Source organism: Mastigoproctus giganteus, chromosome 5 (genome assembly GCF_048544385.1).
Source record: "Mastigoproctus giganteus isolate SK-2022 chromosome 5, ASM4854438v1, whole genome shotgun sequence".
NCBI classification, from domain to species: Eukaryota; Metazoa; Arthropoda; class Arachnida; order Uropygi; family Thelyphonidae; genus Mastigoproctus; species Mastigoproctus giganteus.
The window spans coordinates 24,739,147-24,757,221 of record NC_143579.1 but is presented as its reverse complement, the minus strand read 5'-3'; the positions used below and the strand labels follow the sequence as shown (position 1 = coordinate 24,757,221).

The window sequence follows — 18,075 nt, the reverse complement described above, 5'->3', positions numbered from 1 at the left end:
AAAATTCCACCAATAGGGGAGAAATTGGTACTGTAAGCATGATATGGAACACTTAACTTGGGATTCGATTTTAATATCAGAACTTAGAAAGCATCTGTATGCCATCACGGTAAACTCTGTCTTTCAGGTTTCCACATAGCCAGAAATCACAGGGATTGAGATCTGCTGATCGGGCTGGCCAGAACTGCGGAAAGTCTAGAAATTATGCAATCATTTCTGAACAGAGTAGTTCCTTCACTTGTTGACCAACGTGGGGGCACCATCTTTCATGAACACTATGATCTCCAAGCATTGCCTTTTTGCAGAGTGGAAATAATATGATCTCTTAGAAGAGCACAGTACCGTGCAATTTACAGGGCCACAAGGTGTAGACTCTTCAAAGACAAATGGCCCGATTATAAACTTTGCTATGGTCTTTCATGCACAGCAGATGGACGAGAAGTTTCCCATATTTGGCAGTTTTGCGCATTTACAGCTCCACAAAAATGTGCCTCATCAGACCACAAGCTCATTTGAGCTCATTCATCATCAAGTTCCACGAGCCAGAAATCACACAGTAAAGTCTATTCGTTGTTGCTGATCACAAGGCTTTAGTTCTTGCACTACGTGAACCGTGTATGAAAACCAATGTAAAATTATTCAAAACACTTTATATACAGTAGACCAAGGAAGGTTCAAGTTTCTTGACACACCTCTGGCACAACTGACTGGTAGTGCTTTGCATTCTGACCCAGAGGCCATTGCAACTGTCACTTCATCCACCACCTCCATTCCGATATGTGGTTGTCCCCTGCCTGGAATTACACCTAACTCCCTGGTCACTTCAAATTTCTTTATTAGTTTTCAAAGACCCAATGATGTCAAAGGTCCTTTATGCAAACCTTTAAGTTTCCAATATTCACGTAGTGCTGCATTAGCATTACTATTATTCTGGTAGAATAAATGTAATTTATTCTACCAGAATAATAGTTTTATTCCAGTAGAATAAATCTAGTAGCATGCTCCTTTTTTGTAACAAATAAAAGCAGAAAGGCGTTGGCCTTTCTGCTTTTATTTAACAGGATGTCATTTGCGTAAGCAGCGTGTCTTGAAGTAAACGATAACTTTTACATATGTGCAGTTTTATTTTTCCCCGGTGGCAGAAATTTGAACTAATTTTTTTTCTTCTACAAATCGCTTCCCCACACCCTAAATGACATACCCACCGATTTTCACAGCGCTAACTCTAACCGCTTTGACACTAGGGTTTCCTGAATAGGGAAACATTTTATAATCACCCGGTATAAGTACCTATTCTGAATATATATATATATATATATAATTATATTATATTATATATAAAAAAATTATATATAATTTATATATATAAGTTAGTAGTCTTGAAGGGTAACGTGCTAACGTTACTGGAATGGTAAAGCTGGTTATGGAGAACAAACTTATACTAACTTATGTAGAAATTATGGTCGTTGGGTACTTTCTGCATACAGCAGTAATAAATATTATACAGTTTAATTAAACTGTGGCTATACGGTTATAAGCTTAGTAATTGTAAGGAAATAACTATATTTACTTTTTACTTCTATTAATCACAGAAAAAGAAAAAAAAACATACCGGCACCCACGACGTAGTTCTGATTCTAACCAACGTATTGCTTCTCTAGCTCCAAGACTCTCCTTTTTCAGCTGGTCAAGGCTGGCAATGACTACAGGAAAGAAAGAAGATGAAAATTAGCTTTTTAAAAAAAATTATAAATATCAACTAAGCTGTTGGCTTCATGTGACAAAAATAAAATTTTATTCTGATATCGTAGCCTAATCACAACATGCAGCATTCAGTAGCAGAATGTAATTTTCATTAAATACAGGGTGTGGAGTATCAGGTAACTAACTAATATTCCACATTACACATACTATCTTGCTCCTAAAATTTGGCCAATATACTATGAAACAGCCTTGTAAGCTGATTATCATATATTCTTATTGTTGCATACCTTAACATATATTATACTACTGTTGAACAATGAAGGAGTATTTAATTTTTACTTCTGAAGGAGTTAAATAAAACGAAATTTAGCAGATAATGTGCACAGTAGTATGGAGCTAATTGTTAATTATCAAAAACGTGTAAATGTTTTCTTTTTTTCTTGAAACTATGCTAAATTTCTGTTCAAACCCACCAGTTATTTATTTTTAATATATCTGTACTGACAGAGGATTTTAACACATACCTGCCAACTTTTGATCTTTGAAAAGCTGGAGACTGGGTAATGTAAGAAGTTAAGCAGGAGGAAAGCAAAAGGTTTTTGGAAAAGCAGATTTTTTTAAAACCCTGACTTTGGATTTGAAATTAAATTTCAATGAATACATACACATTTTATATTAAAATAGAGCCATAGGACTGAATACCAGTACAGTATATTATTCTTTCAAGCATCAACTTACCTAGAATTTTTCTGTGCATTTCTGTTTGGATTGACTACTAGACATCACCAACATTATGAGTGCGTCAAGAAAGATACTGTTCCAAACTTTGCCATCTTTAGAAAATGTAAGTTCTGATCCAGTCTAGTTTGGTAATTCACTTCCATAATGGAAGATTTAACAACTATTGATAAAACAAATTTACACATATTATTCAACATATCTGGCAGTAATGACTTCACTAAATACATGAGGTATGTTGAACTGAAGAGCTATGTTCAGATTTTTGAACAGCATTACATTTAAAAGAAACAAGCAAACTACTTTATTCAAGCTAGGAAAGAGAGGAACATGAACAGGCTTTCCACACGAGTGAACATGCACAGATTTATCAGCTTGCTCGGTCTGTTTAGGACTGCCTTCACCGGAAGTTTGCAATTCTTGAGGCACTTTGTTTATTTGCCTTCTTTTTGATCACTGACTGGATCTGGACACTGGTAACACTCATCAGTGATTGCTTGTACTTTTCAGTTTAACTCTGGAAAGCACTCATATGCTTTTCTCATCATGTATAACCTCTTGCTTACAGCATAGCTTAAAGAAGCTACAGTTAAACACATACTTCAGAGTGCGTATGTGTAGCCATAGCATAGCCATAGAAATATGGCTTTTCTCATCATGTATAACCTCTTGCTTACAGCATAGCTTAAAGAAGCTACAGTTAAACACATACTTCAGAGTGCGTATGTGTAGCCATAGCATAGTATTTTTTTTATAATCTTTACTTCAGTGGTCAATCTTCTCTTTTAATACCCTTACTACACCAATTTTTAATAAGGCCATCATAATAAGGGCATTATCAACATTAGGAAGAAGATGCCTGGAGCTGTAACCCTGTAGAGTCACCTTTCAAGATGCTTTCATTTTTTTTATTTTATTATTTTTCTTTTATTAGGAAAGGTCACCACAGTGGGATTTCAGTTTGGCACCACACTGATCACTGCCATCTCCAGCTGTTATTTTTCTTCTGCAACTGTATTTTTTTTTGCCATTTCAATATTAGGAAACAGTTCTGAACAATATGACTGTTCAGAACTGCATGATTATCAAAACTTGGACGAAGGACATGTGCTATTAAGATAAACGATGCAAATAAATATTTGCCACACACAACAGTATCACCTTCACTGTGAAATGCTACATCTATTTTTTTAATTTCTTTCTACGTAGTGCAAGTTGTCTTTATGCTTATTTGTTTGTGAATATCTGATTACACTATGTTTCCTACCACTTGAAATTGAAAAATCACAGTATACATACTGTATACTCAGCAAATTTGCTACCCTATACAGACTTCAGAACACCCAGAAAATCTTGCATATGCGTTAACTGAAATTTTATATCGAATTCCTATGTTATCCGACTAAACTAACTACTGCACTGCTCAATCTTGGTGTTTGAAGACATCGACTACAGGCACTGCTCAATCTTGGTGCTTGAAGACACCGACTACAGGCACTATATGATAACTACATCAATGTACACAAAAACTAAAATTAGGTTTTTAAAAATGCTATTAATATTAGTTAATTCTATATAATTTACAGAGTAAAACCTGGTTAATTCAAGCAGTGATGCAAGAAAGCAAGCATATGAGCTTATGTAGCATCAGCCACAAAAAAAAAAAAAAAAACCCACCAATTTCACACATCCATTCCCTCTAATAGTTTGTCCAGTTAATTGAATTTATTTAAGCTATCAACTTCCACAAAAACAGATGGAAATTTGTTCCAGCAATCAACTACCCACTGGCTAAAGGCAAATTTCCACAATCTATTCTACAACTGTCTTTCCTCAATTTGAATTTATGCCCTCTCAGGTTCATAATCCGAGAAAGCACAAGAATCCCATCAGAACTGAGCTTGCTCAACCCATTCAAGGCCTTATACACCTCAATCAGATCATCTCACAGTTGCCTAGTTTCAGGAAGTTGCAATTTGCAGAACTTAAGCCTTTCTTGGCAAGAGAACCTCTTCTTTCCCCTCACCTCACCAATCTTGTTGCTTTTCTCTGGACTCGCTCAAGCAACTCTACATCCTTCCCAAAGTGAGGCCTCCAAACCTGTATGCAGGACTGAAGGCATGGCCAGCCCATTGCCTTATATAAAAGGATAATCATCTCCTTTTCCATACTAGCAAAATTCCTGTATATCATTGACTAACCCCCATGCCCTGCTCTGGCAGCCTGTTTGCACTGATCAGAAAACTTCATATCTGACTGCACAATTACTCCCAGGTGTTTTTCATTTTGTACCACCTGAAGTGTAGCAGAACACATTTGGTACATTTCTCTGGGGTTACTTTTACCCAAATGCAGTACAGTCTGTCCTCGTATAGCACGATAGTTGCGTTCCTAGAAACCCTCGTGCAATGCAAAATCGTGCAATATAAACAACAGGCCCTATGGGAAAAGTAGGGTTAGGTGCCGACCACCCAAGATTGAACACACATTTGGAACCAAAACATTACCAAACAATAAATAATCGGGTAATTTTAATCGTTATAAAATACTTACATATTTTATAACGATTAAAATACGTAATAAAAATAATATTATATTATAATAAAGTATTTTTAGTATTTTTTAATACTAAAAAAGTATTTTTTACGGATAAAATACGTATTTTATTCGTAAAAAATTTATTATATTAAATAAAATAGTCGTAATAAAATACTTACGTATTTTATAATACGTAAGCATAAATTATAATACGTAAGTCGTAATAAAATATTGCTAATGCTTTTGCTTCTATCGTAAGCAAACTTGCTTTTTGTTTGATTTTCTATCCAAAGAGATGACAGCCGTTCCATCTCTTCCAATTCTTGTGTCTTAATCTAATGGATTTTAAATTACACTTTGAGTTGTTCCTGCTATGAAAGTTGTTTTTATTTTCTCCGCATCCCTTGTAATTCTCCGCGTTGCCTCATTTAGGTCTGTAGCACGTGCAATATCACATGGTCTTTCATTTCGCTCAAAGCGTTTCACAATTTCATATTTTTTCTCTATCGACAGAAGCGGACTGGCCATAAGCCTTACGGGGGAAACCACGGTGGGCCGGAGGCCGGTGTGATTTTGGCCATAAACTGTAGTATGAGGCCACTACAAATTTTCCCGGGTAAGAATTTTTGATCCAGTCCGCCTCTCTTTATCGATATTGCTTCTTTTTTTTTTCTCTCTGAATCTGCAGTGTCTTAGCCAGGACGCTTCCTTTTCACACCTTTTAAGTATTTTAATAATTTTTAGGGAATAAAGCACAATTACAAACGAGGTGGCACGCTTGATACACAGAAACAAAGCTGCGCGCGTGTAGCAACTGAATAAACAACACCGTAAAGGCCGAGATACACTATTAACACCTCACATTTTACTAAAGCACATTTCTGGGGATTACTACCATAAAACAATAAAAACAATTTCCAGTTGCGTTTCTGCTAGTGGAATCTGTTATAAACTGGTAGTAAACTCGATCTAATTGCATACCGATAGCTGGAATTGTGTTGGTTTTTACGTTATTATGGTGAAATGTGTTTCCCCTTCACTGATATAAAACACATAAATACATTTTCAGAATCTTCTTCGTTCCTATCGTGTTGCGTTCAGTTGGGGTGATTCCGCATTCGACTGCCATTTCTTGTAAACACAAAGGCGAATCGTGTATAAGCGAATTCGGTTCGTGTTATATAAGATAACGTTCCCCTATTTATAAATCGTGTATGATCGAATTCGTGTAATGCAAACACGTGTTATACGAGGACCGACTGTACTTTGCATTTGTCAATGTTAAACTTCAGTTGCCACTTCTCAGCCTATCTGCCCAACTTTTCTAGATCCTGTTGAAAGGGTTGTGCTGCCAGGAATTGTAATGACAGTAACGGCAGCACACTGTCATTACTGTCACTAACAACCTTGCCAACTTTTGTATCATCTGCATACTTGGACATTAAACCCGATATACCTTCATCAATATCATCGATAAATAAATAAAACAACAGTAGGCCCAACACCGATAACATTAGTCCACGAAGAGCAGCATCAATTGCTTACCATGCTCTGTATTCTCCCATCCAACTACCCTTTTATCCATTGTAGCAACTTGCCCCGAATACCATAGTGCTCCAATTTGTACAGCAGTCTTCCATGTGTAACAGTATCAAAAGCTTTCCTGAAATCCAAGTATATGATATCAAAATTATTTTTTGCATCCAGTTCCTGTGTAACCACATTATAGTATCCAATTCAAGTTTGTGAGACAAGACCTTCCCTTAAAAAAATCCATACTGTGTCTGAATTATTACTGCAGTCTTGTCTAGATGATCCTGCAATACTTCTTTAACCAGTGACCCCATTATTTTACCTGGAACAGAAGACAAACTAACAGGTTTGTATTTACCCATATCATCCTTTGATTCCTCTGTGAATTGGGAATACATTTGCACATCTCCAGTCTGTGGGGACTTCCCCTGAGTCCAAAGATGCTCTCATAATTATGGCTAAGGGTTTGCTTACTTCCTTTGCCACCTCCTTTAATATAGCTGGATAGATCCCATCCACCCCAGGTGCCTTTCTTATGTTTAACTTCAACAAATTTTCTCTCCACTTTGCTCTCAGTTATTACAAAATCATTAAGCTCCCTGTCAGAGTTTAATAAGCTGTCCTCCACTTCCCTACAGAATTCATCATGTGTAAATGTAGATGCAAAATATTCATTCAGTTTGTCAGGTATCTGAGCAGGATCATCAACAGTCGAACAATCAATATCAAGTGGACCAATCTGATTTATCCCCTTCCTTCTAGGGTTTATATAAGTAAGGAAGTCCTTGTTGTTTTTCTTAGCATCCTTTGCCAAAGATTTCTTGTAATCTGCATTCACTTGCCTAACCTCCTTTGTGACTTGATTACAGACTAGCTTATATCTACTATAGGCTTCTGTGTTGCCTGATAATTTATATGCATTCCATGCATTTTTCTTCTCAGCCATGAGTCTCATTAGTTCACCTGACATACATTTAGGCCTAAATCTTGAACAGTATTTCTTAATCGGTATGAAAAGCCTAGTAGCTTCCACGATTAATTCCTTGAATGCTTCCCACTTAGAATTTGCTCTTGGTAACATCATCAGTCGGTCGCACTGTACAGAATTTAAAAACTGTCTGAGACACTGTACTCACTTTCACGGAAGCAAAAACCCTTCCCTTTACCCCTGATGGTAATTATATCTTTAATTAAAGCCCACATCAGTACACTGCGATCACTGCCCCCTAGTTCCTTTATCTGCAAATTCTTAATGCATGAATAATCACTGCTGATAATCAGATAAAGAGTATTACTCTCTCTGGTTGCCTCTTTAGCGTGTTGTTGTAGAAACCGATCATCCAATAAATCCCCAAAGGTCTTGCGAGTGACCAACCCACAAGTCCCAATCAATATCTGGGAAGTTAAAATCCCCCTTTACAAGACATTCTGATTTACTGCCCCACTATTTCTCTGTTCAGTTGTACTCATCAGTCATCAACACTATAACACACTCCTGTTCTCATTTTTGCTTTCCCAGAGATTATGTTGCACCAAACTGACTCAGCACTGTACTGCTCATCTTTGTCAACTGGATGCACTTTCTTTGATTTTATGTGTTTCTTAATTAACAGCATAACCCTTCCTCGCTTCCTATCCTTTCTGTACATCGTACACCCAAAATTCCAATTCTGCACTGCTTATATCTGTGTAACACTACTCTCTGATATTCCAACAAAATCCACCTTTGATGTCTTGACCAGCACTTCAAAGTATCCATACAAGTTCAGACCATGTCAGTAATAAAGAAATTTTTAGTCAGATACTCTTGTTAAAATTGTGAAGAATTTTCATAATTCTTATTTAAAATATAAATAATCTTTAGTTTCATTATATTAGATCAGTGTTTCTCAATCTTTTCGTTGTTGCGGCACACTTTGAAAGGCTAAAATTATGCGGCACACTTTGAAAGAGGCTAAAATTATGCGGCACACTACAATCATTATTATACTTGTATATATTACATATACATATATATATTATAAATATCTATAAATAAAAATTATATACATATATTCAAAAACTGGAATTTATTTCTGTTGGGTATATTTAATAATACATTTATTATTTGGTTTAAATGCTTTAATGTTCTTTTCTGAACATACATGAATTGCATGAATTTTAAAAAAAAATATGTAAAAAAATAACATAATTATATAAATATTAAAAATATACACTGTGCTGCCACTTTATTAGGTTCACCTACCTAGTAGCAGGTTGAGCCTCCTTTAGCCTTGGAAACAGCCTGAGTTCATCAAGGCATTGATTGAACAAGACGCTGAAAATGTTGTGCAGAAATGAAGTACCATGAGAGTGTCACGCAGTTATCCAGCAGGATAATGTGCCAGCACATTATCCTGCTGGAAGTAACCATCTGACTGAGGATAAATTGTCAACACGAACAGATGCATTTGCACAGCAACGATGTTTAGGTACGATGTGGCATTCAGACGTGAATCAATGGTATCAATGAACTCAACATGTGTGAAGAAAACATTCCCCACACCATAACACTGTCCCCACCAACTTGCACAGTAGTCGTCAGACATGATGGTCCATGGATTCATGTTGTTTTCGCTGAATTCTGAGCCTTCCATCAACATGATGTATCAAAGGACTTTGACTCGTCACACCAAGCAACTATTTTCCAATCCTCAATAGACCAGTGCTGGTGTTGCTGTGCCCACAGGAGGTGTGCTCTCTTGTTCTTCATTGATAACAAAGGTATGTGATGTGGCCATCAGTTGTAGCCCAATTGCGACAAAGTGTGACTAGTGGTCCATTGCGATATTTTCTTCGGCACACCAAGGTTGTATTCTGACCCATCTGTTTGCTTGCACAATTTTAGCCATCCTCCTCTGACTTCTGTCATCAACAAGCGATTTTCTTCCACAGGAGTGCTGTTGAAAGGATGTTTTCTGTTTGTTGCACCATTCTCGATACACCCTTGAAACTGTGGTGTGTGAAAAGTTGAGGAGAACTGCCATTTCAGAGATGCTTTGTCCAGCACGTCTTACACCTACTCATGCCAAGTTCAAAATCTGTTTGATCACTCCTTTTCCCCACTCTTGCTACAGTTTGTATGCTTAACTGATACTAGAAAGGTTGTTCTGCTGCATTTATGTCCACAACTCTGGTCAGGTTACTTGCAATGTTGTGGGACAAACCATGTGTGCACAGCAAGGGTGTACCTAATAAAATGGCAGCACAGTGTATATATATATACAATTATAACATTTTAATCAGTGAGATGGTTGGGTTTGATGGGAGGCACAGTGTTTTAATACGAAGATTTATTGTGGATAGGCTTACTCTCAGCTACTCTTCTATTGACTTTAGTCTCTCTCTCTCTTTTTTTTGTTTAATCTCGTTTAAAGCGGAAAACCCTGTTTCACACAAATAAGAAGTGGAATAAAATTCTAATTGCCTTTTCGGAAACTTTTGGATATTCACTTTGATTCAAAATTTGCTAATATTAGTGTTATTAAAATGAATTTCGAGCGACTGGTCACAACAGATCTCAGCCATTTCTTCTTCCTCTTGCAGATTAATTTCTAATGCCGGAAGGTTTCTTGTTGCAAATTGTTCTCTACCCACAAAACTTTTTTGGCATTTAGGGATGGAAAGTAATGCTCAATTTTGTCTTTGACAGCTCTAATGTTTCACTTATTACACTAATTATTTTAGCATAATTTGTTTTAGCAGCAAGGGAAACATTTCTAAATTTTTTTTCATTTACATATTTTTTCCATATACTCAACTTTTCTTTAAAGGCGAACAACTTGTCAGTAGAAGTGAGTAAATTTTCCTATGGGCCTTGCATACTGATATTTAATTTATTAAGCTGCGATAATAAATCTGCTAGAAAAGCTAATTTACAGCACCAAATTTCATCACTTAAATAATCACAAAATTCTGATTGCTCTAGTGAAAAAAAATATGAGCATTTCCCCAAACAATTCATACATACGAATAATTGCATTTCTTTTTGATAGCCACTGAACCTGATTGATTGCATAAGACCACTTCCATAAAATACGACACTTTTGTAAATAATTATTCATTATTTTGAAAATATCTTGGCCGGTTGTTCTTTTGGTGACTTCTTTGCAACAACAACAACAACAAAAAAAAATAAAAAAAATAAAAAAATTATAATTGTGTAGTTTTCGATAAACCTGACTAATGCTATTAATTAGGCTTTATCCCTAAAATCTGTAGAATTATCTACTTGTAATGTAAACAGTCACCAAAAATTATTAATATTTCGAACAACTTATTTTCAATATTATCGGACATTTCTTTTATACGCCTGCTAATTATGCTGTTCGAGAGTGGTACAGTCATTATTTTTTCCCCCAGCTTCCTCTCCCAAAATACTTTTCATGATTACCCAACATGCCGGTAAAATCAGACTTTCTGCAATTAGGTGAGATTTCTTTCTTTATTTTTTTTTTTGCCACCAGTTCGGCTACTAAATAGCCAGCTTCTTGGGAATTTCAGCCATATTATAAAATTCTGTACCTTGTTTTCTAGTAGAGATCTTAAAGTCTTTTAAAATACTTCACAGTTTTGGACGATAAATTCCTGTGTTTTGTAGAAAAATGCGCTGCAATTTACTTGGCACCATTGATTCATTCAACCGACAATTTTAAACCACACAATAAAGGTTGAGGACAATCTTGGGTACCAGTATACGGAAATCCCATCGCCAAATAATCATATTTACGACGTTTTCTTCTTTTTTGATGTTGATGGTTGCTCATTTTTGTTTGTCATTTTCTCCAAGCTCATTATTGATTGGCCTCTTCTGATTTCCTCTCACTAAAAATTTATCCATCGCTAATAATTTATAAAAAAAATGAAAGTTACTTCTAGAATGTACTAATACAGTTAACTGAAAATACCTGTCCTATATGAATTAACTGAATATGACGTTTTAGAGATACAAAAACACAAAGGAAATTTCTTACTATGCTGCTTACAAGCTGCACTTATACAACTGCAGGATGTCTGGGAAAGTCTCTGAAATTATAAAATTGCTGAATAAAGGTGAACAGATCTACTACTAGGAATCAAAACATGATGTCACACTGAATGCTAGAAGGGGCTGGGATCGGTGCAGTGTAAATAAACAATTTTTTTTACTTGAATTAATTTTTATTATAAAACTTGGACTTATTAATTTTTTTTTAATTTGCATTTTCCGTGGAACACCTGAAGTATACTCCCGGCACACAGGCTGAGAAATACCATGTTAGACATACATGAGGAGATAGCATATTAATTTAGCCAATATGAGAAAGATATAAATTATGTTGTGGTTATATTCACAGATAGAACATAGCCTCATCCAGTTTGTTCACTGCTATATATGCTATATTTACTTTAGTTTATTTTACGTACGGTACCATCTTGCAGATATTTTGTCACTGGGTTGTTCAGGTCTTTACAATGTCTACTTATCCATTGACCAGATCCCAATAACAGACACTTTAAATAAACAGAAATCTACTCCACTGCTGAAGTCCATAGCAAAGTGCCCCCACAATATAAAACCGATGCCATATGCAGCAAACCTAGTTTGCCCACTGCAATGTACAGAATAGGGCTTTAACCTACTTGTTCAATAATGTATAAAATTAAAATTAAAAAGACAAAGTATGTCACTACAAACTGTTCAAGATGGCATTTTTCCTGATTCGAGTATCTGTACTCAAATGTTTGATGCAAGGAATGTCACAAGAAATGTCGATTTCTAGGCAAAATGATATATCTCTTTTGGGGATTACCCTGACTTCTAATCTCTCTTGGCACAAGCACATTACAAATATTGCTTCCTCTGCATCTAAAAAACTTGGTTTTCTTTTTCGCTCTCGGCGTTACTTTTCTTCCAAACAGCTGCTCACTCTGTATAAATCGCAAATCCGCCCTGCCATGGAATATTGTTCCCACATCTGGGGTGGTGCCCCCAAAACCTCTCTCAGGCTTCTTGATTCCATTCAGAAGAGGGCAGTTAGGTTAATTAATGATTCATCTCTAACAGAGTCTCTCCACTCGCTTTCTCATAGACGCACTGTTTCTGCTGCATGCCTCTTCTACAGATACTTCCATGGCCACTGTTCTTCTGAATTGGCTTCTATAATTCCCGCTCTCTCTTTCAAAACAGTCCGAACATGTGCCGCCACCAGCCAACATCCATTTACTGTCCAACTTCAAACCCACAGAACCAACTTTTCATCTTTCTCATTTATTCATTCAACTGCCATTTTCTGGAACAACCTTCCTTCATACGTATTTGCTGAAAATTACAATCTACAGAAGTTCAAGTCCAATGTCAACAAATATCTTCTTTCGTCTTCTTAACACCCAACCCAAGCACGGTACTAAGTACTATAGGTTCTAATACCTCTCGTGTTTGGGGTTCACATAAAAAAAAAAAAAAAAAAAAAAAGAAATGTCACACAAAATGCTGAAACAGTTCTTGCCTACTATTCTAAAGCACTAGTTAGGTGAGCGATGATGTGAAATGTTTGTGTGGTTGCTGACATCCTTGCTGTTATTCACATAAGTTCAGGTTCTGTGAACCTCAAGAGTGGATTGGGGTTGATTTTAGTATGATGTTCAATTCACAACCTTCCTGGTATGGCAGAAAAGTTAGCCAGTTGAATGAGGTAGCCTGTATTTGACTCTGTGGACCAGAAGTCAAATACAGGAAAAAACCAATTCACAGGTTGCAAAGAGCTTTACAGCACTTCAAAAAGCTAAAATGTTCAAATAAAAGTGGTCCACCATTAGGACCACTTTTCTGCCAAATAACCTTAGACTAAGAACCAAAGTTCAAATGATAAACAAGGTAGAAATTGTCATTTTAAAAGATTTAATGACCACCACTATTTCTTGATAGCACTCATGTTTTCATGAGTGCAGCCAAGTGTTTTCATGTGTTCAATGTAAAAGCTTTAACTATACAGTAATTATCAATATCAGTGGTGGTCATAATTATAGGAGCTAATTATGACCATCACTGTTTCTTGATAGTACTCACGTTTTCATGAATGCTGCCAAGTGTTTTCATGTTCTCAATGTACAGTTTTAAATGTACAGTAATTATCACAGAGCTAATTACTAATTACATTGACTGTTTCAAATGTGAATATTTAGTCTGAAACAGAGTTATTCTGGTGGCCATTATATGAATGTAATGTTTTCATATGAATGTAAGTTTTCATTCATATGAAAACTTACATTGATCATGTAAGTTTTCATATGAATAATATCGTATCAGCAAAACTGAAGTCAGTGATTTGAATTGTATATAACTAATTTAAAGTGTATAAAAGTTAACATGATCTTTTCTAAATTTAAAAATGTGCCTGGGTCTTTACATCATTTATATTTATATCTGATATTATCAAATGTGTTGAAACCTAGCATTTCTGTCTTGTGACTGTTGGGAGCCCAAATGGCCACTAAGAACAGTTTAATTTTTGTTTATCAAAAGAAATGCTCAAATTCACAGTTTTAGATTTAAGGGTGAAATTGTTTGTCAGAACCTGTATATTTTAACTTTCTCTGCAAAGACCACTACTCTCTTCTTACTAATTTAGAATTTTGTTTCAGGAGAGGAGAAAAACAATCACAAATATGTGGTGTGTTGCACTGCTAGGTAAGACAGTGTTGATAATGTAACAGGATTTTCTAGGCTATATTCAAACAAACATCAGTAAGTGGCATCCAGTGTAGTCAAGAAACACCAGTTCAAAATCAGGTACAGTTTACACTACATGAATTCGATCATGCATGATTTATAAATAGGGGAACAAAGTCGTATATAACACGAACCAAATTTGCTTATGCACAATTCGCCTTTGTGTTTACAAGAAATGGCAGTCGAACATGGGAATCACCCCAACCGAACGCAATACAATAGGAACGAAGAGAAGATTCTGAAAATGTATTTATGTTTTTTATATGATTACTACCCATTTATAACAGATTCCACTAGCAGGAATGCAACTGGAAATCGTTTATATTGTTTTATGGTAGTGATTTCCAGAAATGTGCTTTAGTAAAATGCAAGCTAGTGTGAGGTGATAATAGTGTGTTTCTGCCTTTACAGCGTTGTTTTTTCAGTTACTACCTAGGTGCAGCTTTGTTTATGTGTATCACGCATGCCTCCTCATTTTTGTCCTTTTATACTGTAATTGTGCTTTATTCCCAAAAACGAGTAAAAAATACTCAAAAAAAGTATGAAAAGGAAATGTCCTGGTGAAGATACTACAGATTCAGAGAGAAAAAGAAAAGCAATATTGATAGACAGAGGCGGACTGGGTCAAAAATTCTTACCGGGGAAAACTTGTAGCGGCCTCATACTAGTGTTTATGGCCAAAATCACACTGGATCCTGGCCCACTGGGGTTTTCCCCGGCAAGGCTTATGGCCACTCCGCCTATGTCGATAGAGGAAAAATATGAAATTGTGAAATGCTTTGAGTGAAATGAAAGAACACGATATTGCACGTACTATAGGCCGAGAACAATTAGAAAGAATTCAGAGAAAATAAAAGCAATTTTAATAGCAGGAACAACAAAGAGTAACAAAATCCATTAGGCCAAGACAAAGAACAAGTCTGCTTATGATAGAAGCAAAAGCATTAGCAATAACTGTATTTTATTATGATTATTTATTGTTTTGGTAATGTTTTGGTTAAAAGTCTGTGTTCAATATTGGGTGGTCGGCACTTAACCCTATTTTTCCCATAAGGCCTGTTATTTTTTTATTTATTTATTATTATTTTTTTATGTAAACCCCAAACATGAGAGGTATTAGATAGAACCTATAGTACTTAGTACCAGGCTTGGGTTGGAGGTTGAGAAGACAAAAGAAGATATTTGTTGACATTGGACTTGAACTTCTGTAGACTAATTTTCAGGAAATACGTATGAAGGAAGGTTGTTCCAGAAAACGGCAGTTGAATGAATAAATGAGGAAGATGAAAAGTTGGTTCTATGAGTTTGAAGCTGGACAGTAAATGGATGTTGGCTGGTGGCGGCACGTGTTTGGACTGTTTTGAAAGAGAGAGTGGGAATTATAGAAGCCAATTCAGAAGAACAGTGGCCATGGAAGTATCTGTAGAAGAGGCATGCAGTAGAAACAGTACGTCTATGAGACAGCGAGTGGAGAGACTCTGTTAGAGATGAATCATTAATTAACCTAACTGCTCTCTTCCGAATGGAATCAAGAAGCCTGAGAGAGGTTTTGGGGGCACCACCCCAGATGTGGGAACAATATTCTATGGCAGGGTGGATTTGTGATTTATACAGAGTGAGCAGCTGTTTGGAAGAAAAGTAACGCCGAGAGAAAGTCCAGAAAAAGAATGAAGATAAACACATGTATAAAACAGATAATGAAATTGCCAATACCAAAAAAAAACCAAACAAACAAACAAAAAAAAAAACACACACACACACACACACACACACACACACACACACACACACACACACACACACACACACACACACACACACACACACACACACACACACACACACACACACACAGCATGGATAAAATGAGTAGAAGTGACAAATATGGAGTTATAGGTAAATTATGTTTTAAAAGTTAAAAAAGTTATATGGCAATTGCACCTATGTGCAGTTGCCATATAAATTTAAAATTATACAACTTTTATAACACTGCTATGCACTTTGGCTCTCACTTTATTACTTCTAGCTTAAATATATATATTATCATTAATAACCTAGTTATAAAGTAAAACTTACCAACAGATGGTACTATTATAATAAATCTTTTGGCTAGAACTAACTGCTTTAACAAAGGGAGATGGTTACAAATGGCACTGGTATCAGGCACTAAATATGGTGACAACTGTGGACTGGCACCACCTTCAACAAGCACTTCCAAGTCATTAACTTCTGCCTATGAAATAATAATAAATGTAACTGCATCTCATAGAGCAATGAAATAAATCTTTTTTAGAAAACAGTGCTTAATTATAAACTATGTGAGATTACACTTTCCATTTTTGCACAAATATATCAATACAACATTCTCATAAATCTGGAGATACTGGAACTTAGCCCTTAACCTCAATTTTTGAAACTTAACACTATACGTCCCAGCTGCTAGCAAAGAAACAGTTCCAATTAACTGCTGAAATTCAAACATAACCTGGAAACACCTTTACCAGAATTTTTGATTCTGGTAAAGGTGAAAAGTCGTACTTCTTGCAAATTTTTTAAAGATGACCCCCATATAGAGAACAATGTTAAAAAGCTAGGAAGTTTTTTTAACATTGTGAAGCACTGCTATAATGTGTGGAAGGAAAATCAGCTGCTCTGACAACAGGAATTTGTTCAATAAGCCAAAGCAGTACACTAATGGGTAGGCCACTGAGGGAAACATATGGCTGTAACAGATATGGAGGGAGAATAAACTCTCATGACAGAAAAGTCAGTTCCATTCAATAAACATGTGAATTACATGTTTATTGAATGTAATCAAATAATTCAATATCAAATTAATGAGGATATACTGTAGTTTATTTTAAGTTAACATGCAGTTAGATTCCACACTTAGAATCTAAGGAATCAAAGTAAGATTAGGAACATGTGGTATATTCAAAATTTTATACAAATTTTTAATAAAATAATTTTTGTCTAAAAGTTACGTGAACGCAGTGGTGGAACTCATTCACAATCTTTATGTGCATTTCTTTTGGCTTATATGAACCAATGGTAAAAGTAAAGAAATAGGAAACTTAACATGTTGTCTGCTTCAGACATATTAAGTTTTCTTAGTTGCTGTAAGTTTTATAATGGATACAAAAAACTTTTCAGGTCAGTCAATGTGATTATATATTATTAAAGATGTTAAAATAATGTTATTATGATAATGTTTCAGTAAGAACAGACTCATCATTAAAATCTAAGAAAGATAATATATAGGGTGTTTCAAGTAAAAGGCAACGGGGTCTATCTTGCTTATTCTATGATTTAGGTTATTTGTTACTGGACCATTATTGTCATATTTGGGCTTTTTTGAATTCGATGTTAAGGGCTAAATTACCATTTATATTTTATAATTTGTAAATTTAAATTTTGCCTAATTAATTGTTTTCTCAATGGGAAAGTTGTCAGTCTTCAGCTTAGTCCAAAAATGTCATCTATGTAATACTGAAACAAACAAACTGAGTTTATTTGAATAAAAAAAAATTGGTTGTATGATACTTGTTGTTCAGTACATGCATTTAGTTGTATAAAACAGCCTAGCTGTAGAGGCCAATCTGATTAGTCTCTTCCACAATAATTGTTATAACTCCAATAAAAATCTAAAAATAAGTGAAATAGACCCAGGTAAGTTTTAATTGAAATACCCCATATATTAGTTAATAACAACAAAATTCCATAGATGCAAACCAAACTATCAAAAATGCAATACAAATCTGAACTCCTTATTTATAGAAAATAAATAAAGATGAAAACAATAACTAGTATTA

The 18,075-nt window shown here is 35.4% G+C and overlaps 1 protein-coding gene across 2 annotated transcripts in view; it reads right to left on the bottom strand.

Moving 5' to 3' along the window:
- Smg5 (Smg5 nonsense mediated mRNA decay factor) overlaps positions 1–18,075 on the bottom strand; it is a 241,817-nt gene that overhangs the window by 20,592 nt on the left and 203,150 nt on the right. For both annotated transcript variants that reach the window (XM_090373113.1, XM_090373114.1), the window contains 2 exons: positions 16,340–16,496; positions 1,613–1,703 (listed from right to left, as the gene is read on the bottom strand). In XM_090373113.1, the coding sequence (XP_090229239.1) occupies positions 1,613–1,703; positions 16,340–16,496 (248 nt within the window). The remainder of the gene's footprint in view (positions 1–1,612; positions 1,704–16,339; positions 16,497–18,075) is intronic.